At 39.2% G+C, this 24,981-nt stretch overlaps 1 protein-coding gene across 2 annotated transcripts in view; it reads right to left on the reverse strand.

Moving 5' to 3' along the window:
- Window positions 1–597: 597 nt before the first annotated feature.
- LOC139950696 (BLOC-2 complex member HPS3-like) overlaps window positions 598–24,981 on the reverse strand; it is a 37,291-nt gene continuing 12,907 nt past the window's right edge. For both annotated transcript variants that reach the window (XM_071949490.1, XM_071949489.1), the window contains exons 11-24: window positions 23,873–23,957; window positions 22,370–22,475; window positions 20,682–20,774; window positions 16,239–16,393; window positions 14,858–14,890; window positions 13,716–13,887; window positions 12,222–12,320; window positions 11,283–11,387; window positions 8,888–8,977; window positions 8,326–8,389; window positions 6,440–6,687; window positions 5,206–5,441; window positions 3,804–3,919; window positions 598–3,282 (exon numbers count right to left, since the gene is read on the reverse strand). In XM_071949490.1, the coding sequence (XP_071805591.1) occupies window positions 3,119–3,282; window positions 3,804–3,919; window positions 5,206–5,441; window positions 6,440–6,687; window positions 8,326–8,389; window positions 8,888–8,977; window positions 11,283–11,387; window positions 12,222–12,320; window positions 13,716–13,887; window positions 14,858–14,890; window positions 16,239–16,393; window positions 20,682–20,774; window positions 22,370–22,475; window positions 23,873–23,957 (1,766 nt within the window). In that variant the 3' untranslated portion in view covers window positions 598–3,118. The remainder of the gene's footprint in view (window positions 3,283–3,803; window positions 3,920–5,205; window positions 5,442–6,439; window positions 6,688–8,325; window positions 8,390–8,887; window positions 8,978–11,282; window positions 11,388–12,221; window positions 12,321–13,715; window positions 13,888–14,857; window positions 14,891–16,238; window positions 16,394–20,681; window positions 20,775–22,369; window positions 22,476–23,872; window positions 23,958–24,981) is intronic.

Consider the following 24,981-nt stretch of genomic DNA (forward strand, 5'->3'; position numbering starts at 1 on the left):
TCAGTAAAGACAAAAATTCGTAAAGTGGTTGCAAAAAGTAAAACAGGGTGTAATTATTTACAGTGAAGACAAATGTTCGATGTAAACGTAGAAGAGTAAGAAGATGAAAAGAGAAGATGAATGATTAAAAAGGGATCAGTTCATCCGGTTGCAGCATAGCTTGCAGACATACCATATTTGAGTAATAATATGACCTTTATTAAAGTAGTGTAATTAATGTTTAAAGTATAAGCGGCTTTACAAATTGGAGCTCCCAGAGATGACGTTTCGAGAGTGATTACGTAACAGGGCTTTTCGCAAATCTCTCAGAATAGCGCTAGATAAGGGTATTCAAAATGAATGTTTTTTTAAACAATTGAAATCTTTTCATAGTCATATGACTCGATTTCCCTATTCTATGAAAACATTTTAAGTGAATTTCAGCAAAGTTTACGATCTGACCTTTTCGTCTTTAAAAATGAGACCGGATCGTACCTAGTCCAGTCAGAATACAGCGATTTTCACCGTTAATCCAAAACTCCCATTACGAAAAAAAATCAACTTATTAGACAGCATGGTTTTCCTGTACGGGTGATAACTATGATATCAGCCCCCAGATCCGCCGCTTGCGCTGGTCTATTTTCGCCCGTGACATTTGGGGTTGTGATGAGCGTGCCATCGGTTGTGCAGCATGCGCCTTGATTAAACGCAATGGGAGATGGCGAGTAAAAACAATGAATTAGTTATCAATAAACTTTAAATAAACAGAGGCAACAATTTTGCGTAACAATACAATATTTCAATTTCCTTCAATCTCTTACCTTTCAATTGCCGCAAATATACAAAGGCATAAATTATATATAGTACTACTCTTATAATTACAAAACGTATATCAATAAATAAAATTAAAACATTCACATTTGAAATGCTCATTACAGGTGGTAATTACTCAAAATAATTTATACCATTAAAACTGACTTGGTAACAAGCAATGGAGAGCTGTTGATAGTATGAAACATTGTGAGGGCTTCTTCTGAAGTAACATACTTTTCGAGAAAGAAGTAATTTCCAACGAATTTTGATTTCGAAACCTCAGATTTAGATTTGGAGGTGTCGAAATCAAGCATCTGAAAGCACACAACTTCGTGTGACAAGGTTTTTTTTTCTTCTTCCATTATAATCTTGCAACATCGACGACCAATTGAGTTCAGATTTTCACGGGTTTATTATTTTATGCATAATGTTGAGACACACCAAGTGAGGAGACTGGTCTTTGACAATTACCAAAGGTGTCTAGTGTATTTTTAATAAACAGAAGTTTCCTACCTTGCACTTGCCGCAAATATACAAAGGCATACATTATCATTACGACACGTATGTCAATTAATCAAATTAAAAATCCACATTTGAAATGCTCATCAAAGCCAATCATTAATTGAAACTGATTTCTCTCAACTTAGGTGTACATTTTAATTTTTTTTAATTTTTTTATTGTATATTAATTTAATGCTATTGTTTGTATTTTAGCGCCATGAGCACTTCTGTGGATTTGTGCCCTTCATAAGTTTTCATTATTATTATTTGTATTATTACCTCAACTTCATTGCAGTTATTTTTTACGACAATGTTTTAAAATGTATAAATGCTTCTGCAGTTAAGTCAATATAAAGCAAAGCTTTTTATGGCGCTTACTTATATAAATGACTTAACCTAGAGTATTCTCAACGTAATCTCTAATATGAAACAAACTCATGGCAGAAAATGTGAGAATCTAGATAACCTTGACCAGGGAGGACTTCTCAGTCAAATATGATGTCAATGAAGAAACTTGGCATCAGTCTTTTAATAGTTACTGGCTAAGATTAAATACCATGAGCTGCAACATAGCAAACTGTAGTTCTAAGGCTCTATTATTAAACTATTTCTGTGACGTCACTCTATTGTTGAAAGTGTAGATTATTTTTATGAGTCTACACTTAACTGTAGATTCGTAGGTTCGTGACAAATCTTAAAATCATTACAAACTAAAGCAAATAGTTCAACTTGGAAATTAATGTCTTTCCAAACTGAAAGATAGTATGAAGTGCCACAAAACACAGGTGAAAATTGTTATCTTTCAATTTACAAAAACATTTTCCAGTTTAAAAAAATCACATTAGTAACACAATTTATTGTTAGCCGAGCAAAATGACATTGAACTTGAAAATGTAGCAAGCCCCAAAATATGCCTATATATTTTGTAAAATAATTATAGAATGTGACCAAACGTCGTTTGACAACGTTAACGAAATTAGATATAAAGTGTAGATTCGTGGCTTTCAATGTACTCGCCCTCCGCTTAAACATTCTATCTATGAATCTACACTTCAGGGATGAGATTCTTCGAAAGCATTTGAAACTGTTCGTTATAAAATGCATTATGGATAGAAAAATGTTTTAAAAGTGGAATAAAATGATCCAAAATAATATGCCTTGAAATTGCGTGGTTTTCCTTATACTTTGCAAACTTTACAAGGAAAACTATGCAATTTTGAGGCATTTGTGTGGATCATTATACTCTACTTTTAAACTGTCTTTCTAACCAAATGCATTTTATAACAAACGGTTTCAAACGCTTTTCTTAGAACAACTCGTGCCCCTTAAAGGTCATGTGTAAAGACCCTCAATAGGATCATAAATGTGGGCTAGTGCTTGGGCTATAATTTCTTTAAAATGATAATATTTCAGATGGAAATAATTTCAAACTGTACATTATAACAATCCATAATAACTGAATGACAACTGACAATTGACTGGCTGTAAGATTTTGCTCCAGTAGGCAATAGTGATACACAAAACCAACATTTGGCTACTTAGAAAATGTATTCAATTCGTGCGTTCTGCAAACATTTTTAAGTAAACAAAGAAAGACAAAGTAGAATATAATGATCCACACAAATATGCATTTAGATTGCGCGTTTTTCCTTTTACATTGTGAACGGCATGCGATTTTGTGGAGTCAAAATTTTGACTCCACAAAATGGCCGACCGTGTTAGTTTGCAAAGTCAAAGGAAAACCACGCATTTTCGAAGCATATTTTTGTTGATTATTATATTCTACTTTTAAAACATTTTCCTAACCATTTATGGTGTACACTTCCTAGGAGGCAAGTGTATCAACTAGCTGTTGATGTAACAGCCTAGCATTTTGACGACAGCCACTTTGTCTAAGGTACGGCAAAAAAAATGAGAGTGAGCCCTCACTTGGCAAGCATTGGAGAAGTTCTTCTGGGGTCAGGAGGTTACTTGCATGGCCAAGAACACCTACAGATGAAATACCATAAAGAAAAACTAAATGAGAAAACTGGTCTTTGACAATTAACGAAGGTGTCGAGCAGCCGATTTTACAAGTTCACGCAAGTTGCGCCATAAACGTTGCGCAAGTGGACTTACGCAGTTGCATACAGATTTGTGAAATTGGCTGCAGTGTCTTTAAATTAAGTCACGTAATTTTTCAGTCTTTCAGTTAATACGTAGTGCGCAATTTATGTTTTGATCAAGCCGTTTTTCCCTGTTTTATTTCTGTGATCTTTTGTAGTTCATGTTGTTTCAAACTGTTTATGGTCATTCCAGTAGTGGTTTACTGACAGCAAATGGGATCAATGCAAAGATGCCCAAATCAGTGCAAGGAGTTGATTGCACAGCTCGCTAGGATGGTGGGGTTTTTCTCTGACAGTAATGGAAAATTTGACAAATTGTTGACTACAGGAGTTGCCTTTACACCCCCCCCCCCACGTTGCCATTTACAAAATGTTCCAATAATGAAAGAACCATTGGTCTCTGACCTGTGAGTACTTGCAGGTAATCAGTGTGTCCTTTAGTTGCTATTCCTGTTTGATTGCTGCCTTTAGCATCTAAATCAGCTCCTCGTTCCAATAACATATTTAGAAGATCTTTCCATCTGTTGTTAATTAAAAACACTATTGGTAATTACTCAGAATAATTGTTGGAACAAAAACTTTCGTGGTAGCTAGCAATGGAGAGCTATTGATAGTATACAACATTGTGAGAAACGACTCCCTCCGAAGTAACATAGTGTTTAAAAAAAAAGCTAATTTCTCACTCAAGTAATAAAAAACTTCAGCTGAAGCCTTTTTATATGCATCTGGGAAACGACACAAAGTGTTGCAACAAGTATTACCAAATGTGTCCAGTGCCTTGCCGCTTTCGCTTGCTAGGCTTGTAGAAAGCTCCAGACTCCACGCAATAAGGCATATTCAAGCTTTCATTAGTTTTCGTTGCCACTGTTGTAAATTTGTTGGAGAAATCAATGTGTTGACTGCTTTAAACGATTTTGAATGCCAAAATTTAACCTTCTGTCATTGTTGTATTTCTATGGTGGTATTTTTCATCATAGTTTTCTTCTAATTTTGGCAACTAAAAATGAAGCTGTCCTCCCTTTTTTTAAATTAATTTTATAAACTATCTTGTATAAGGTCCCCCCCGCCCATATTTTTTATACCAAGTTTTTACTTTAATGTCCCGGCCGTTTTCGACAGGTGCCAAATTTGTATTTGTGCATGTGCCAAGTTTGCTAGATGCCGAGTTTGCAAGGTGCCAAGTTTGCTAGATGCCAAGTTTGTTGGTGCTGAGTTTGCAAGGTGCTGAGTTTGCAAGGTGCTGAAGTGACATGTACCTGAACATGTAATAAGTGCTTACTTAATGCTGCCTAATAATAACAATAATCGATTTTTATAAAGCGTTTTATCACAGGCAGAAGGGCGTGTCAAAGCGCTCCTGACTGGTCACTTGGCCACATATTTCATTCTTTAAACCAACTCGGCTCCCTGGGGAGCATACAGCCGGTGCTGCGAGTTACCGCGCTCCAAGCTACTCATTCACATAAACCATCTCTGCTCTCATACCCCTGATTGGAGAGAAGCTTATGGTTAAATGTCTTGCTCAAGGACACAAGTGTCACGACCGGGATTCGAACCCACATCTCGATGACTTCTCGATGACTAAACCACCAGCACTTGACTCCGATGCTCTTAAACAGCTCGGCCACGACACCCATCATGATGTCAGGGGTCGATTTCACAAAGATTTAGGACTAGTCCTAGGAGATATAAAAACGTATGACTAGTCCCAAGTTAGGATGAGTAACTCAACCTAACTCAAGATGAGACTAGTCTGAACTCTTTGTGAAATCCACCCCAGAACATGTACATTTTAGCAAGTGCTTACTTGAGAGTATCTTTCCCAAAGGAGTCTTGAGCATAATCCAGTACAATGCCCGGATGATCTTGAATCAGAAGCTCCATAGCAGCGGGTGGGTCCAGTACAGCTAAACACACTATATGTAGTGATTGAAGAGACTGTTTCAAGCCTGGTTGCGTTGGTGCAGTACTTAAAGCAATTCCAGTCAAGTGCTGTACTTGCCTGGCCATTGTGGGAGTGGCACAGTGTGATGTTATCAGACTCTGTAACACATAATAGCACACAGAAATAGGTTTTTATAGATTTGCAAATGGTGTTGATAACCGTGGTGAAAAACTTACTTTGGAAAGCTTTTGCATGAAAAGATACAGCTTTTTGAAAAACAGGTAAAACAAATTTTTCAGTAGCACCACTTTTGAACATCACATCAAACAAAAGCTCAACAATCGCTCTAACCAACCGAATTAGGACGATATATATGGGTGTTGTAGTTTTTAAGTTATGACCGGATATCAAAGTCCAATTTGAACCTGTTTGGTGGTCTCTAGCAAACGCCTTGTGCACCAAAGAGTTGAGTAGGGAAGAAATACAAGTATCTAACTGCAGATAAAATTACAATGAATCATGCAAATTACCAGTGCAAAATTTGTCAACATCAAAAACCTCCCATGATATTATTTGTTTTAATACTCCATGTATGATAGAATGACAGGGGGTTTGGACCTGAAGAAGCATCCCATAAGAAGAGTAAAGGAACTTGACACCTTTGGTAACTATCAAAGATGAGTCTTCTCTCTAGGTATATCCCCATAATGAGAATAATGGGAAAAAACACCCTTGTCGCACAAGTTGTGTGCTTTCAGATGCTTTGAATTTGAGACCTCAGCTGGGGTCTCAAATTCAATACAAATATTTTAGTGAGAAACTTATTTCTCAAAAGCTACCTTACTTCAGAGGGAGCCGTTTCTCAGAATGTTTTATACTATCAACAGTTCTCCATTACGCATTACCAAAGAAGTTTTTATGCTAATTGTTTTGAGTAATTACCAATAGACCCCTCGCTTGTGACGTCACACGCTCAATAAGCACCCTCACTTGGGTCAAAAAGTGCCCTCACTTGGGTCATAGGAGGCAAATGATTGGACGATAGCTGTTTTTGTGTGTAAAAATGTACGCATGAGCTCAGCGTCTTTGTAACGTTTCGTGTTATGCAAGGGGTCTATAGATCCAGTAAGCTTCCATATGCAAATACTATGCCTACCTGAATAGCAAGTAGATCCTCATTGCAACAGCAGCATGGACAAACAACATCTTCTTCTTTCCCATCACCCTTTGCTGCTGCAAGTGTGCTCTGTCGTAACTGGTCAGTTCCACTTGACCTTTGACCTCCCCCAAATTTACCAATGATTGGTATCTGGGAGCGATCAGAATAACTCCTAGCACGTCTAGGCATACTTGGGACAACCAGAGGTGCTTGCTGAAAGCATTTGAATGTCAAAGCTTCCGTTCCTAGTAATCCAGAGCAGGAACACAGGCAAAGAGTAGACAGAAGTATCAGCAACAAACAAACCATCAAGCTATTTGCAAGTTAAATCTGAATAATGTCTGGTACAATGACTTGCTTAGTTACAATGCATCCCTTACATTTGAATTCCTCAGACTATCGAGACAGTTGCTACGCCATGTGATTAGGAGCAAGCTTTTGTATAGTCTTGGTTCAAGACTCTCCTGGATTTGTCACAAGAGGGCGCGCTATCACCCCCCACCGCGCTATCAACCACGAACCGCTATCACCCGAGAACCGCTATCACAGGAGAGTCTTGGCACATTCGTTAAATCTCCCCCCAAAATGAAGGGGCGTGCTCTGCGGGAAACCTACGCACGCGCATTATGTTTCCCCCCGATTTTGGGGGGAGATTTAACGAATGTGCCAAGACTCTCCTGTGATAGCGGTTCTTGGGTGATAGCGGTTCGTGGTTGATAGCACGTTGGGGGTGATAGCGCGCCCGCTTGTGACAAATCCAGGAGAGTCTTGAACCAAGACTAGCTTTTGTATAGCAACCTCCAGGATGAGCAAATAATAATAAACCCTGTGCCATACACATCCATCCAGAATTGTGTATGGGTGTTCACCGTCTCTTACAACACTTAAAAAAAGTTTGCCCCTAATCACATGGCATAGCAACTGTCTCGATAGTCTGAGGAATTCAAATGTAAACGTTGCATCGTAACTAAGCGAGTCATTGTACCAGACATTATTCAAATCTAACTCGCAAATGGCTTATTCATGTTATTATATAAAAAGATGGAAAAAATCATTTCCAACTACATTTGTCCCTAAATGTGCTTGTTTAAGGAACAAGGTACCAAATAGAAGCCCCTTAAAGGCACATTCATAAATAACCCAGACAGTTTCTCTACTCCTATTGGTGGAGAGCGCGTCACGTGGGTGTGCATAAACCTTTTGTTAATGACCGGTAAAAAGTGTTAATTCATAAGCGTGACACGCGACCTTGCACCTGTTCTTATAAGACAGTTTCTTCATTCCTATTAGTCGAGAGCAACGGCTGAAACAGTTGTGCCACATCATGCGATTTGTGCCACATCACGCGATACGCGCGACGCCCACAGCATTCCCTTATAAGGAGTTGTTTACGCGAGGGCAGCGGAGGGCTCTACCATTTCATAGCTGGAGGGGTGTTGTGTTTAAAGAAATCATTGAACAATTATATTTTTTGCATTTACTTTACTTTTTGACCAAAAAGTTATGGTGTTTTTGATCGAAAAGGTATTTATGAATGGGAATCAAAGTGTGTTGAATCGGTTTTCAACTAATGGTTTAAACCCGCCGAGGCCTGGTTCTTGATAATTTACCTCGACTTTGTCTCGGTAAATTATCAAGAACCAGGCCTCGTTGGGATTAAACCACTAGTTGAAAACCTCTTCAGCACACATTGATTCCCTTACTTATACAGGGTGAGTCAAAAAGAAAGCACATGAATGTCAAAGCTTTGACATTCAAGTGCTTTCATGATAAACTACTGATTATTGGAAGTGAATTTATTTCTAGTTTGTATAATATCAACTGTTCAAATGTCGTCTTCTCTCAGTTACAATCATATTACGGAATACAGTCAAATTGATTACCTTGGAAAGGAGCAAGAAAGTCTAACCACTCTGGCCTCTTAGCATAACAACCTCCACCTGAAAACTATAACAGATAAATCAGTTGTGTTTTACCAAATTTATTCTCTTGCAGGAATAGAGGGCCATGACGACCACAGTGATTTATTATTGTTCTAAGGGTATCTATCCCTGAAGGAATGCCTCAAAATAAATTGGTCAAATAATCAACGTAGCAGAATGACTACATTGGGGTGACTTGGTCGAGCGGATAAGAGCACCGAACTCAAACTCTGGTGTTTCTGTTCAGCAGAGTGTGGGTTCGAATCCCGGTCGTGACACTTGTGTCCTTGAGCGAGACACTTTACCATAAGCTTTTCTCCACCCAGGGGTAAAAGGGTACCTGCGAGGGCAGAGATGGTTCTTGTGATTGATTAGCTTAGAAGTTAGTGCGCTACTATTTGAATGATTTAAGGCCCAGTGACCAGGGGTAATAATGTTGAAGTGCCATGAGCGTCACTGTGTGACAGACCTGGGCGCTATAGATATTGACATAAATGTACAGTGTATATTTGTCAGTACTTACAATATGAGTGTGTCTTGATGAGTGTCGCAAGGGAACTCCTTTGGACATTCCCTTCTCCATTCTCTCAAAGTAAATAGCAAACAACAACTCCTGTTATATAACACAAGAAATTAGTTCTAATAATAGTTCTGTTAATTGTAATAACAATCAAAGTAATATATTTATACCACGATTAATACTACCTTTCTAAGCGCTATGGTTCTGGTGTCCTTGAAGACTATAGTAAACATGGGCAACAGCACCAAAATACGAAGATACAAATTTAAACAAATTAAGCAAAACAAAAGCAGAAATAAACATGAGAAATAAACACAATTTAAACAGAAAATAACAAGCTGCAAAAAGGGGTAACTACAAAGATTTGAACAAGTGAGTTTTTAACATAGTTTTAAATGTCTGTAAGGAAGAAGCATTTTGAATTTTGGGAGGGAGAGTGTTCCATAATTTGGGAGCAGCAACAGAGAAAGCTCTGTCACCGTAGCGTGTTTTCACATGAGGACCAGGTATCAATTGAAGGGGAGAGGATGTGGAAGATCGTAGCCGGGTTGAAGGAACTTTTTGTTGAATGAGTTCTGAGAGATATGTAGGACACTGACCATTGCGAGTTTTTTTAAACTGAATGCACTGAATAATAGGAAGCCTGTTCTATATCTATAAGTCTGAATTTCAAAGGAAGAATAAACAAGTGTTGTTTGAAGCTTTGCATGGTGTGGATAAATAGGAAGAAACTATAAATAAATAGTCAACTTGCGGGTAAACCATGTGTAAATCTCTTTTATTGGATTGTTGGCTCTGAAAAGAGCCAGGGTGGTCTCAACGTTACGAACAGTATACTCTGCTCGCTTTAGGAGAAAGAGATTTCTACAGTTGAGAGAGAATTATAGATGCTTGAAACATTTTACAGGGGAATATTAAAAATGTCATCTAATCTTGGTTTCAAGAGTCAGTGTTTGATGAAAACGAGTCTGTCTGAACACAGCATGTCTTGGATGTGAATGAGACTGGGAGTGAATGTTTGATAACAGATTCATTCTCTATGCAAAATTTTTATTGAGACAAAGTGGCCATTGTCAATTCTGATGACATTTCCAAATATTTCATAACTTTTAACACATAGTTTAGGCTAGAATTTTAAGGCTATCAAACAAAATTATTTTGAAGGGCATAAAAATTATACTTAAGTAGGAGTAATATCATGCGTGGAACATTGAGGAAGAGTAGGCAGAGATAAGTGAATTATTTTCCAGGAAACAAAATGAAGGGACCAGCAGGGAAAATCCTTGGGACTGGAATTCCAATCCCATACAAGGCAGCAGTCTAGGGGTCTTAGGCTCCAGGACGCTGCACGGCCTTTAACCTGCAATTTTGGAGCAGCGGATATTGCACAAACATCTGCGCCTGGAGCCTGAGCCTAAAACAAGGGTTGAGAAAGGCCCCAGGAGGCTCCACAGAGGTGAAAAGCAGAGAAGGAAACCATAGAGCCAAGCAAAAGGTCAATACTGGGTTAGAAAGCTGGATGGAGCAACTAAGGTCAGTGGCTTGTTATTGTGGAGAGACAACATTGAAGTTCAATGAATAAGTTGTTATGCCAGGCAATAACAAACTACCGCTTTCAACAAGCTATTTTAGAACACAGACTGCATGGTTTTTCCTATGAAGCAAGATTATATTATTTTATTTCAATTCTTTGAACAATACAATTATAACAAGCATAGGCAGTCCAGGGAAGGGCAAAAGTAACAAAACTGTCCTTAAAAAAAGATGTGCCCCGCCCCCCCCAGACCTTGCTCGTAAAAAGGGTATAAATTCATATACTTTACATGACATCAATCGAGTCTTATGACTTTCTAAAAAAGATAAACCTTGTCCATCTTAAGGGTATTCTTCTATTAACCTTTGAAACAAAGCAGGTGTAACAAGGAAGCTTTAACTATAAGGAAAAAAATATGTGGGGTGCAGTTTATAATTAGAATCATCCTACACTATCTTAAAGGCACTGGACACTATTGGTAATTACTCAATATAATTGTTAGCATAAAAACTTACTTGGTTACAAGCAATGGAGAGCTTTAGATAGTATAAAACATTGTGAGAAACTGCTTACTCTGAAGTACTGTAGTTTTTGAGAAAAAAAGGAATTTCTCACTAAAATATTTGAATTGAATTCAAGACCTCAGCTGAGGTCTCGAATTCATGCACCTGAAAGCACACAACTTGTGAGGCAAGGGTGTTTTTTCTTCCATTATTCTTTTGCAACTTCGGCGACAAATTGAGTTCAAATTTTCGATGGTTTGTTATTTTGTGCATAAGTTGAGATACACTGAGTGAAAAGGCTGGTCTTTAACAATTACCAAAGGTATCCAATGTCTTTAAGATGATGTTTGTTTTGACTTACTGTAGCTCCATGGAGTACTTCATGACGATGCTTGGTAAACACTAACTCCTCCATGAAGCGTTTCAAATGACTATTTGCTGCTGAACTCAATGGTTCTTTCTCATCCTAAGAAACAGTATAATCATATTGGGAAATTATTAAACAGCAATACTACTATTACAACACACATTGGTTTCATTTTATGTCAATTCAAAAGTCACCATCAATAACTTTTTATTTGTTCGGCGCCAAGTCTTCAATTTGGAAAAGCCAGTTACGCCTGAAAGTGATAATTACAAACATTTAGACTTCAAATGGATGTTGAGGCAATTGCAATACTTGTGCACTTACATTCTTACAATGTTATACTGGAGTTCTAAATCAATATCTAACCAGCACTGAAGAGATTACAAGAAGTAACCAACATTCATAAATACCTTGGCCGCCGACCCTGACGGCTCTATATGGCTGTTGAAGAACTCACTGCTACCGTTTTCTGCCCTTAATGAAGCATTCAAACTACAAACTATCCAAGTATGGACCCTCAACAACAAAAAATCAGTTACAACAGTGGGGTTGTAGGGTGTCGTGGCCGAGCGAATAAGAGCACCGAACTCAAGCTCTGGTGCTCCTGTTGAGCAGAGTGTGGGTTCAAATCCCAGTCGTGACACCTGTGTCCCTGAGCAAGACACTTAACTATTTTTAAGAGTAGCGCATTTGTTGCACAAGTCTGTGTACTCCCCAGGGAGCTGAGATGGTTTAAAGGAATGAGCCTTAAAAGGCCCAGTGACCAGGGGTAATAATGTTTGAGACGCCCTTCGGGTGTGAAAAGAGTTTTTTTTTAACTGGTTACCATTATTATTATTATTATTATTATTATTACAACTAAAGCAACAAATTTGAAATTTGTGACTTCAATTGCAAAATTTGAGTAAGTTCAACAGCCTCACCCATACATACCTTCAACAGTTTGATGCACGTTTGTAGAGATACAGTGTTGTCATCGATGAGTTGCACAAGAGCAATAAGAAGGCTTTCTGGCTCCTGCTGACGTATCAACTACATTCAATAAATACATGCAATCAATCAATCAATCACTCAACATTCAAATCAATTTTTAGAAATCAGTAGTGTAGTTTTTCACAATATGATTTAACTAAAGTGGGTTCTATGCTAAATGTTCAAAATCCTTCTATACTGTCACATGTAATTAGTGAAAAAAGTGTGTAAGAAATTTTGATGCAAATTCAAATTTAAAATCACTTTCCTTGAGCAGTTTGTTGCATTAATTCTTCTATCTGTGACTTGCTTTAGAACCAACTAACATTATATAACACCCAAGCAGATCCTTGCCATTTGATTGGAGGATTGTCCGTCACGTGTTGGCAAATAAAAGTACCATTGCATGCTGAGCAAAAAACATCTCCGCGTTCACGTGTCTTTTGTAACGCAGCAGTGTTACTGCAAGGCACATTACTAGCATTCGGCTTCTGCGTGTCTCAAACAGGCCGAACCAAAAGAAACGGGTGTAATTTCACGATTAGAAAATGTAGGCCTACGCTTTGTTTGTTTTGAAAGTTGTATCCTCCAATCAAAATGACAAAGATCTACTTGGATGTTATATAAAACAAATAATGAATGTTTTTCATTCGTGCAATGGTGCAAACATGATCATTCGTTGAAAGATGAAATGTTCCATTCAACTCGGCTCCGCCTCGTTGAACAGAACATTCCATCTTTCAACTCATGAACATATTCGCACCATTGCACTCATAAACATTCATTATTTGTATACTATGCACTCTCTCATGATAATATATACACAAACAATTCCTTTGCCATCAATTCTGAATAATCCAATGTACAGCTTACTACCATTGGAGCTAGTCAGGAATAAATATAGTATAATGCTTGCATACAACCTGGAATTGCATGTTTCCAGCACCAAGTTTGTGAATATGTGAAGAACTCTTTTTTATTGTATGACCAGTACTACTACCAAACTAATCTCAATGTTGATGGCCTCAAAATATGACACTCTCTAATGTTAATAGGTTTTGCCTTCAATAGTGGTGTGTCATGGCCTAGTGGTTAAAAGCACCAGACTCAAGCTCTGGTGTTCAGCAGAGTGTGGGTTCATGAGTCATGACACCTGTGTCCTTAAAGCAAAACACTTATAACCACGATGCTTCGTCCTTCGGATAAGACATAAAGCCTATGTGTTGTTTAACGCATGTAAAAGAACCCAGTGCACTTATCGAAAAGAGAAGGGGTTTGCCCCAGTGTTCCTTGTCTGATTGGCAGCAAATTGCGCCACAGCACCTTGTAAAACATAATTCAAACGAATAGTCCAACATCTTGAAGGAAATACTGTATGTTACAGCGCCATGAGCGTCACTGAGTGACGGATATGCTCGCTATATAAGAAGCCACTATTATTATTATTATTATTACCTGAGCTAAATGCGAGAACTGATCCTCTGCCTGTAGAAGTAATGCTGAATGTTGTGTACATAGCTGAGTAATTTCTTCCGCTGAGAGAGTACATAAGGTGGATCCTGCTTGCTCCAAGTCACCCAATCGTAGATACACCTCACACATAGCCAGCCGATCCAAATTACACCATCTAGTATAAAAATATTTAATAACGGATAACTTATCTCTCAATATCTTTTTAGTGGTTTTTATACCATATAAGACTAATGGTTCTTATTCTTTATTTACATGGGGAATTCAAATACCTTCAAATATTATTTGCTAAGGTGCTATAGTTTTTTAGAAATGATTAAAACAATGTCACAAAAATACGTTTTACATGCTAAAATAATTTTCATCTCCTGAGACGAAAATTATTTTTCATTTCTCAAAAACTAAAGCACCTCAGCATGTAATACTTTAAGGGAAGCTTTCTACCATCATTATCTTCAAACTGTGTGTGTAGATCTGTGGACATTGTGTTTTGTGTCAAACAAAAAGTACCCAGACCCTTAAAACAATCACAAACAGTCAGTATCTAAAATTAAAGGAACATTACAGAATTGGTTTTTGCTAACAAAACAGTTGCTTGCAATAAGCACTTTATGTAATCCACCATATAATAAACTGACAAACCTGTAGAAGTATGAGATCGATCGGCCATCTGGGTCACGAGAGAATAGTGAAAAACCGATTACAAATTTTGCATTGCATCGATGTCAATATAAAAAATGAATAAAATGCTCACTGTGTGATAAACTCCAAACACGAAATATGACATTTCAGACAGAAATATTTCAAGGGATGTTTTCTAATTTACTATCATCATCATTAGACCATGTAAGTTTTATGTAAATCTGATTTTTATTTCCTACCAATTCTGTAACGTTCCTTAAATATATAAATAAAAAAGTAAATAAAAAGGAACACAAACCATAAAGGCACAAGAAATTTACAAAACAACCGTTATGTGATGGCCGCCATTTTGATCGATTAATTTATCACTAAAATAAAGGGTGCATAAAGTGCTACAAATATATCATTGCTTACTGATGTGTACATTCTACATTGTAGGTAAGGAACATAGTACATATCAACTTAAAATATAAGGAAGGACTTACGTATAAGTTTGAGGACATCCAACAAAGTTCACACTGAAATAGAAATAGTAAAACCTGTTTATTTCTATATACATGAGTTGATATGTTGATATAAACAATTGATGAAAATATCAGCCTTTTTTTTCTTTTAACAACTGAGACAACAACTATCAACTATCTATAACAGCTTATCACAGTTGTCATGGTTAGCACACACAGTGTGTACATGACCCTGTTTCCACTGGACCCTGCATTGATCTTGCTATTCAAGAAAGGGCGATCACGACCCTGCAATTTCAGGAAAAGGGCGATCAAAGGCAATCGAAAGGCAACAAGCATAACTTGGAACGCACTGGTGATCATGATCTGACCATGCAATTTTGATCTCGGGAGTATGATTAAAGTGGGATCTGATCGCCCTTGATGGGTGATCAAGAGTATAGTGGGAACGCAAAGGGCGATCAGGACCTCGCAATTTGAGGGCGAACATCCAGTAGGCCCGAATGGTGTGAAGCAATGCATGCAAGTAGACACAGCAATATAGTTAGTGACAAATAAGAATTGTAAATAAAGCATACAGCAATATACTTGATATTGAATTTCCAATATTTTGGGGTTATATAAAAAAAAACATGACATCGACGAACAACAAAATGGTGGCTGCCAGAGCCCCATGCAGAGCTTGAGCTGGCTGCAGTAAGGGCGCTATGGGTACATTGCACATGCGAGCTGCACACTGACCTTTCATTGGTAAACTTTTAATCCAATTCCGTTCCCAAAAGGAGGATCAAGGTGCGATCATACTCAAATGGGAACGCGACCGCGATTCAAGTCTGCGACTAATCCATTGCGGGATCATGATCTCGCAATTGTGGATCCAGTGGGAACGCGGTCTGCTACATACACTTGCCCTTATCAGTTAGCAAACACAGAGGGAAAACCCGCACAAAATTAGGATTTATGTGAATAAGTGTGGAAGAGCCGTGGTCGAGCGGTTAGAAAACCGAATTCAAACTCTGGTGTTTCTGATCAGCAGAGTGTGGGTGCGATTCCCCAGCCGTGACACTTGTGTCCTTAAGCAAGACACTTAACCATTGCTTTGTTCTTCAGATGGAACATAAAGCCGTGGTCCCATGTGTTGTGTAACGCATGTAAAAGAACCAAGTGCTCCTATCGAAAAGAGAAGGGGGTTCATCCCGGTGTTCCAGGCTGTGGCTAGCACCTTGTAAACCCTTATAAGATGCTACATAATTGGTTCTCAGAATTCATCACTGACTGCAATAACCTATCTTTCTGAAAGTTTGTATATACTCAGCGCCTTGAGGCAACCTTGTTGGTAGATACTTGCGCTATATAAGACTTTGATAGTATTACTATTTTTTATAAGATGAATGTTACTTACTGGTGGCCTGGTTGATGTGCATCTTTGACTTTACTCAAAACACTCAGCGTTTTATCTGGGCTGAGTTGGTCTGCAATCTTGGAGAATAGAACAACTTGACTGCAATGTTGAGGGCCCAGAGAGAAAAAGTACTTCAGAATCCTGTCTGCTGTTACCTTCGTTGTTTCAAGAAAAAGAAAGTTAACCTTTATATTTTATCATTTCACTTTAAAGGCACTGGACATTATTGGTAAGTACTCCAAATAATTGTTAGCATAAAAACTTGGTAAGAGCAATGGATAGTATTAAACATTGTGAGAAACGACCCCCTTTGAGTAAACAGAATTTTTAAGAAAGAGGTAATTTCTCACTCAAATAATAAAATACTTCAGCTGAAGCATTTTTCTTTCATTATTAACTAGCAAATTTGATGACCAATTGAGTCAAAATTTTCACAGGTTTGTTATTTTATGCATATGTTGGGATACACCAAGTGAGAATACTAGTCTTTGACAATTACCAAACTTGTCTAGTGCCTCTAAGGAAACTTTATATTAATGTTTTAAGCGGTGTTAAGAAATGCTTATCTTGGTTGGTTGGTTGGTTGCCTAATACTCGGTGGCCGAGAATCGGCGCTTACGGAAGCAGGGAATTCTGTGCTTACGGCAAGCGTATTTCACAGCATGAGTATTTCACGGGTTAGCGGCGAATTTTGGCTTCTGCGCGTGCGTACTCTGCGTTACTAGGCATTCTACACTTACAAGGCTTGCGCAGAAATTCGGCGCTTGCACGTAAGCGGAGAATCGTGATCGTAAGCGCAGAATTCGGCGGTAAGCAGAGCCATGAAATAGGGCCCTGGTTAGCCCAGAGCGTAATCTTGCACTATGAGCCTTATCGAGTGTCGTTCTCAATACTGGTTAGCCCAGAGCGTAATCTTGCACTGTGAGCCTTATCCAGTGTCGTTCTCTATACTGGTTAGCCCAGAGCGTAATCTTGCACTATGAGCCTTATCCAGTGTCGTTCTCTATACTGGTTAGCCCAGAGCGTAATCTTGCACTGTGAGCCTTATCCAGTTTCGTTCTCTATACTGGTTAGCCCAGAGCGTAATCTTGCACTGTGAGCCTTATCCAGTGTCGTTCTCTATACTGGTTAGCCCAGAGCGTAATCTTGCACTGTGAGCCTTATCCAGTGTCGTTCTCTATACTGGTTAGCCCAGAGCGTAATCTTGCACTGTGAGCCTTATCCAGTGTCGTTCTCTATACTGGTTAGCCCAGAGCGTAATCTTGCACTATGAGCCTTATCCAGTGTCGTTCTCTATACTGGTTAGCCCAGAGCGTAATCTTGCACTATGAGCCTTATCCAGTGTCGTTCTCTATACTGGTTAGCCCAGAGCGTAATCTTGCACTGTGAGCCTTATCCAGTGTCGTTCTCTATACTGGTTAGCCCAGAGCGTAATCTTGCACTGTGAGCCTTATCCAGTGTCGTTCTCTATACTGGTTAGCCCAGAGCGTAATCTTGCACTATGAGCCTTATCCAGTGTCGTTCTCTATACTGGTTAGCCCAGAGCGTAATCTTGCACTGTGAGCCTTATCCAGTGTCGTTCTCTATACTGGTAGTAGCCCAGATTAATCTTGCACTGTGAGCCTTATCCAGTGTCGTTCTCTATACTGGTTAGCCCAGAGCGTAATCTTGCACTATGAGCCTTGTCCAGTGTCGTTCTCTATACTGGTTAGCCCAGAGCGTAATCTTGCACTGTGAGCCTTATCCAGTGTCGTTCTCCATACTGGTTAGCCCAGAGCGTAATCTTGCACTGTGAGCCTTATCCAGTGTCTTTCTCTATACTGGTTATCCCAGAGCGTAATCTTGCACTGTGAGCCTTATCCAGTGTCTTTCTCTAAACTGGTTAGCCCAGAGCGTAATCTTGCACTGTGAGCCTTATCCAGTGTCGTTCTCTATACTGGTTAGCCCAGAGCGTAATCTTGCACTGTGGGCCTTATCCAGTGTCGTTCTCTATACTGGTTAGCCCATTGAGAAATCTTGCACTATGAGCCTTATCCAGTGTCGTTCTCTATACTGCTTAGCCCAGAGCGTAATCTTGCACTATGAGCCTTATCCAGTGTCGTTCTCTATACTGGTTAGCCCAGAGCGTAATCTTGCACTGTGAGCCTTATCCAGTGTCGTTCTCTATACTGGTTAGCCCAGAGCATAATCTTGCACTGTGAGCCTTATCCAGTGTCGTTCTCTATACTGGTTAGCCCAGAGCGTAATCTTGCACTGTGAGCCTTATCCAGTGTCGTTCTCTATACTGGTTAGCCCAGAGCGTAATCTTGCACTGTGAGCCTTATCTAGTGTCGTTCTCTATACTGGTTAGCCCAGATCGTAATCTTGCACTATGAGCCTTATCCGGTGTCGTTCTCTATACTGGTTAGCCCAGAGCGTAATCTTGCACTATGAGCCTTATCCAGTGTCGTTCTCTATACTGGTTAGCCCAGAGCGTAATCTTGCACTGTGAGCCTTATCCAGTGTCGTTCTCTATACTGGTTAGCCCAGAGCGTAATCTTGCACTGTGAGCCTTATCCAGTGTCGTTCTCTATACTGGTTAGCCCAGAGCATAATCTTGCACTGTGAGCCTTATCCAGTGTCGTTCTCTATACTGGTAATAGCCCAGAGTGTAATCTTGCACTGTGAGCCTTATCCAGTGTCGTTCTCTATACTGGTTAGCCCTGAGCGTAATCTTGCACTGTGAGCATTATCCAGTGTCGTTCTCTATACTGGTAGTAGCCCAGATTAATCTTGCACTATGAGCCTTATCCAGTGTCGTTCTCTATACTGGTTAGCCCAGAGCGTAATCTTGCACTATGAGCCTTATCCAGTGTCGTTCTCTATACTGGTAATAGCCCAGAGCGTAATCTTGCACTGTGAGCCTTATCCAGTGTCGTTCTCTATACTGGTTAGCCCAGAGCGTAATCTTGCACTATGAGCCTTATCCAGTGTCGTTCTCTATACTGGTAATAGCCCAGAGCGTAATCTTGCACTGTGAGCCTTATCCAGTGTCGTTCTCTATACTGGTTAGCCCAGAGCGTAATCTTGCACTGTGAGCCTTATCCAGTGTCGTTCTCTATACTGGTTAGCCCAGAGCATAATCTTGCACTGTGAGCCTTATCCAGTGTCGTTCTCTATACTGGTAATAGCCCAGAGCGTAATCTTGCACTGTGAGCCTTATCCAGTGTCGTTCTCTATACTGGTTAGCCCAGAGCATAATCTTGCACTATGAGCCTTATCCAGTGTCGTTCTCTATACTGGTTAGCCCAGAGCGTAATCTTGCACTGTGAGCCTTATCCAGTGTCGTTCTCTATACTGGTTAGCCCAGAGCGTAATCTTGCACTATGAGCCTTATCCAGTGTCGTTCTCTATACTGGTTAGCCCAGAGCATAATCTTGCACTATGAGCCTTATCCAGTGTCGTTCTCTATACTAGGTAGCCCAGAGCGTAATCTTGCACTATGAGCCTTGTCCAGTGTCGTTCTCTATACTGATTAGCCCAGAGCGTAATCTTGCACTGTGAGCCTTATCCAGTGTCGTTCTCTATACTGGTTAGCCCTGAGCGTAATCTTGCACTGTGAGCCTTATCCAGTGTCGTTCTCTATACTGGTTAGCCCTGAGCGTAATCTTGCACTGTGAGCCTTATCCAGTGTCGTTCTCTATACTGCCTTCTCTTCTCTCTGCTCATCGACTCTAGCACAATCTTTGTTAAGCATTATAACGATTAAATAAAATATTCTGTATATAGACCAATCCGACGCGCACCGAGCGCACAAGTGTTGCACACACCGCGCGATGTGACTGCTGCGGTGTATGTGCTTAGTTTTGTGCACAAAGACATGAGGAAATCATGTTCCTTTTCACTCTTTCCGACTTACACAATTTCCTTAACAGGACATCATGATATACCAATGTAGATCACTGACCACAAATATTTGCACACAAAAAAAAGACCGAATCATCTTGAAAAAGGTGCTTGTCTTTGGCGAGTTAGGGGTCAACGAAGCGGAAACTGCATAACAGTCTCTAAAATGCGTTACATCGGCAAGGTATCTTGTCAGAATTTCAGTATTTTACTTTCTGCTTAATTTTAATAATTAAACAAGAATGTAGTATCTTGTTATATCGAGCAGCCATATCAGAGAAATTTCATAGATTGTCGAGGAAGACATTCAATTCCCATAAAAAGTGCAAAGGAAAATGATTTTCTCATGTCTTTGTGCACAAAACTAGGCACAAAGACACCGCAGCAGTGGCGTGCAGCACCCATGGCGGCGCCCAGCAATTGCGCGCCTGGATTTGTCTATATCTAGCCCAAAGAAAAGAGTCGTCTTCTAGCTTTACGTGCTATCGGCCAAGTTTAATCGTGACACCTGCAAATTAACTCATTAAAGTAGTGTGAATCCAAGCCACAGTGATTTACCTGATCAGCATGGAGTGTGCTACTGTCATCAAATAGAACCCAGTCTAGGTAGTGGAGCATTCCTAATCCTGCTCCAGTCATCAATTCAGTGTCCTTCACAGAAATAACACAACATACTTAATTTAGTACAAGTGCAGGTTAGGTATTTAAATCACCAAGTTTATAATTGATATGCTCATACATCTTAGACTATAATTCTAAACAAGTCATAGCTGCAAATAACAAAGGGACACTTTGCCTTGGATCGGTCGAGTTGATCTATGAAGCGTTTGAAATCATTTGTTATGAAATGCATATGATTAGAAAGATGTTTCAAAAGTAGAATCTAACAATCCACACAAATATGCCTCGAAATTGCAAGGTTTTCCTGTATGTTGTGAACTAACATGGCACACCATTTTATGGAGCCAAGTTTTTGACTCCTTAAAATGGGCGACAGTTTTGGTTCGTCAAGCAAAAGGAAAACCATGCAATTTCGAGGCCATGTTTGGCTTCTACAACATCTTTCCAACCATATGTATTTCAACCGCTTTTCAACTCGCCCGGTCCAAGGCAACGTGTCCCTTTCAGACTGAGTTTGTTGAAGAATACAAATACAGTGAACGAATTTATGCTCTAAAATGGTTTAATGTGATTGTTAGGGCTGGATAATTCATGCATTCTGAGATCAATGTGAACCCTAGCAAAATAGTACAGCGTAGGGTGTCAGGGTCGAGCGTATAAAAGCACCGAACTCAAGCTCTGGTGCTTCTGTTAAGCACAGTGTGGGGTCGAATCGCGGTCGTGACACTTGTGTCCTTGAGCAAGACACTTAAACATAAGCTTCTCTCCACCCAGGGGTAAATGGGTATCTACGAGGGCAGTGATGGTTCTTATAGCTTAGTGCGCTATATTTGGCAGCACAGACTGTATACTCCCCAGGGAGCTGAGATGGTTTGAGGAATATTTAAGGCCCAGTGACCAGGGGTAATAATGTTGAAGCGCCATGAGCAACACTGCGTGACGAACCTGAGCGCTGTATAAGAAGCCACTATTATTATAATAATTATTATTAACCGTCATACTTTCTGGATCTCCAAACCCTTGACATGTTTCACTGGTTATGCATACTTGTCAACACAGTCATGGTGTGTACCAAGCTATATTGTTATACCTCAAGAACAGATTGTGAAGTTTGATTGGTCGAGAACCAATCACGTGACGTGCACTAAAAACGCATGTACCATGGCTGCACAGCGCGCCAGGTAACATGAGTTTTGTTAACCGGTGAACATCAAAGTGATCGTTCCCAGCGTTGGTCGATTTCTAGCGCTGGTCGATTTCCAGCGCTTACATGTAGTACCAAACCGCCGCGGGTTCGAGGGGAATAGTGAAGAATTGTTCCTTATTTGAACAACTGTAAACAATAACTGAAGAACTTTGAGAAGAGGAATAATTATGTTACCAAGGAATAACAAAACAATTGTTGCACGCCGTGACAGGGTCCATGGGTTTTGTACACTCTCGGGGGGAAATGGCACCCGGGTGTACAAGACGACATTGATCTAATCACAGCGTGCAACAATTGTATACTGCCAAGTGTCAGGAAAAGATTTGGGGCTTCAAATGGTCAGCAGAAGGATTAAAAGTGAATTAGGTCTGAATGAGTTTTGTTGTGTCATCATGGCTTACATTGAATACTATCCTACCTCAAATGCTGTGTATGGCTTGGGGCTGCATTCAATTATTTTCTTCAGTGGTAATTCTGACATGTTGAAGTACGGCAATGTCAAATGCCAATTGGGAGTTTCTCCTCTGAAATTATCAAACATATCAATCACATTTAATGATAACATTTCATAATTTCAACTTATTAACTTCCTTTAAGTATGATTTCTTTTTTCTGCAACTGAGAAACAGTATCCTGTAAGCTTTCAACCTGGAAGTTGGAACAGCAAGCAAGTTGGCATCACTTGACCTTAGTAGACGCACAGGCTTGTACGGCAATAGAAGTGTAATGCTTGAAGAACCGAGGTGATGTGCTTACACCTTTAACAACGTGTTAGCGTGTATTTGCATACACATCTGGTTGATTGCTTAAAACCAAAAGTCTCGCCCTTTTCATAAGAAATTGCATACATGTGCATGTAAGTGCTCTTTTAAAGCCATTGGAACCTTTCGGTACAGACAAAAAAATAAAAATTCACAGATTTACAAATAACTTACAGGGTTTACAGAAGGTAGTGGTGAAAGACTTCTCTTGAAATATTATTCCATGAAATGCTTTACTTTTTGAGAAAACAGTAAAACAATATCAATTCTCGTTAGTGAGAATTACGGATTTATTTTAAACACATGTCATGACACGGCGAAACGCGCCGATACAAGGGTGGATTTTCTCGTTATTTTCTCCCGACTCCAATGACCGATTGACCCTAAACTTTCACAGGTTTGTTATTTTATATAGAAGTTGTGATACATGGAGTGTGAGCCTTGAACAATACTGTTTACCGAAAGGGTCCAATGGCTTTAAGGCAAAACTTAGTTCTATCATTTTTCTCAGCGTTCAAGGTGCAGTACCCAGAATCACAGAAACATGTTTCAAGTGAAGTGCCAACATATAAGGCACACCCCTGTATAAGGCGCACCATGACCACAGAGACACTTTAGAGAGGTCACTCCACTGTCGGTGCATCACCACACAGGGGTCATTGTGTTGGTATATGACACTTAAAGGCAGTGGACACGTATTGGTAATTACTCAAAATAATTGTTAGTATAAAAACTTACTTGGTAAGAATAAGCAATAGAGAGCTGTTGATGGTATAAAACATTGTGAGAAACGGCTCCCTCTGAAGTAATGTAGTTTTTGAGAAAGAAGTCATTTCTCACTCAAATATTTGAATTGAGTTCAAGACCTCAGCTAAAGTCTCAAATTTAAGGTATCTGAAAGCACAACTGTGCGACAGGGTGTTTTTTCTTCCATTATTCTCTCGCAACTTCGACGACCAATTGAGTTAAAATCTTCACAGGTTTGTTATTTTGAGCATAGGTTGAGATACACTAAGTGAGAAGACTGGTCTTTGACAATTACCAAAGGTGTCCAGTGCATTTAACATCACGAGTCTGCACGCGGGGGTCTGGGTTCTCAATATATCCATGGTCCCTAAGCAATGTCTGATATGCAGGAAAATACAGTTATCATGTGTTACCTGCAGTAGTGCAGAGCCAGTTGGAGACAAGACTGAAGGTACAGGGAACGTAACTCACTGGATGATGCGTCACAATCAGTAGATTCTATCAACCAAAACAAAAACAATCAGAAAAGAAAAATAATTTTTTTGTGATATAGTAAAGGATTGCTGTAATACCATGTAATAACTATCTCTAAATGAGTTAGGGTGGTTCTGATAAGAACTGTTGGTTTCAACTTGAAGTTTCGATTAGTATGCTCTGATCGTCTTCCAGAGAAAGCTGGACTCTGATGCTGCCTGCTGCTTAGTCCTGCTTAGTTGTATGTGATTTGTGCAAGATGTTTCGGAAAAGGTAAGTTTGAATAAGAAGTTTGTCTATTTCTGGGAAGAAGTCATGGCCTTTATGTAAAAATTTGTTTTTCTGGAAGTAAGAAGGGAAACTGACCTGTAAAACCTTATCTTATCCACTTTTGTCTCAATAGGGTTTTGATAAATTGTATTAACCATAAAAACATTAACAGCAAATGTGGGATTTTACAATAAACTCTGTAAGTTGACCTACAGAGCGAACAAGCTTTCACAAGAATCTGAACTTCAGGGCACCTCGAATAGCAGCTACAGCATGTATTTTGGCAGTTGTTTTTGAAAAGAACTTGTACTGCGATATTTGTTTAATATCTAACCCAGTGAATATGACTTGAGTAAAATATGCTTAGTTTAGAATTACACATTCTCTAAATTATGAAGAAATGGTTCAATTATAACCGTGTCATAAATATTTTCCTGTGCTTTTATATTTTTATTGTAAAATGTATTATCAGTCAGCCTGTGGCTTTGACAAGCAGATATTTTTAATAAACCAGTAATAATAATAATGTAATAATAATAACATAATAATAATTCATCTATTTTATCCAAATTTCTTTGACTACCATGTGTCACAAAAAAAACTATACACTTTTGAAATGTCTGCCGAATAGAAAACATATGATTCTAATTATTTTCTGACTTTTTTTGTGTCATATGAAATTTGAGTCCCTAAAAGCTATCCATACATACAAACCTTTTCACCCAGAAATTACATTTTTTATTCGGCAGCCGTTTCAAAAGTGTATAGGTTTTTGAGA

Source organism: Asterias amurensis, chromosome 18 (assembly GCF_032118995.1).
Source record: "Asterias amurensis chromosome 18, ASM3211899v1".
In the NCBI taxonomy this organism is placed as follows: domain Eukaryota; kingdom Metazoa; phylum Echinodermata; class Asteroidea; order Forcipulatida; family Asteriidae; genus Asterias; species Asterias amurensis.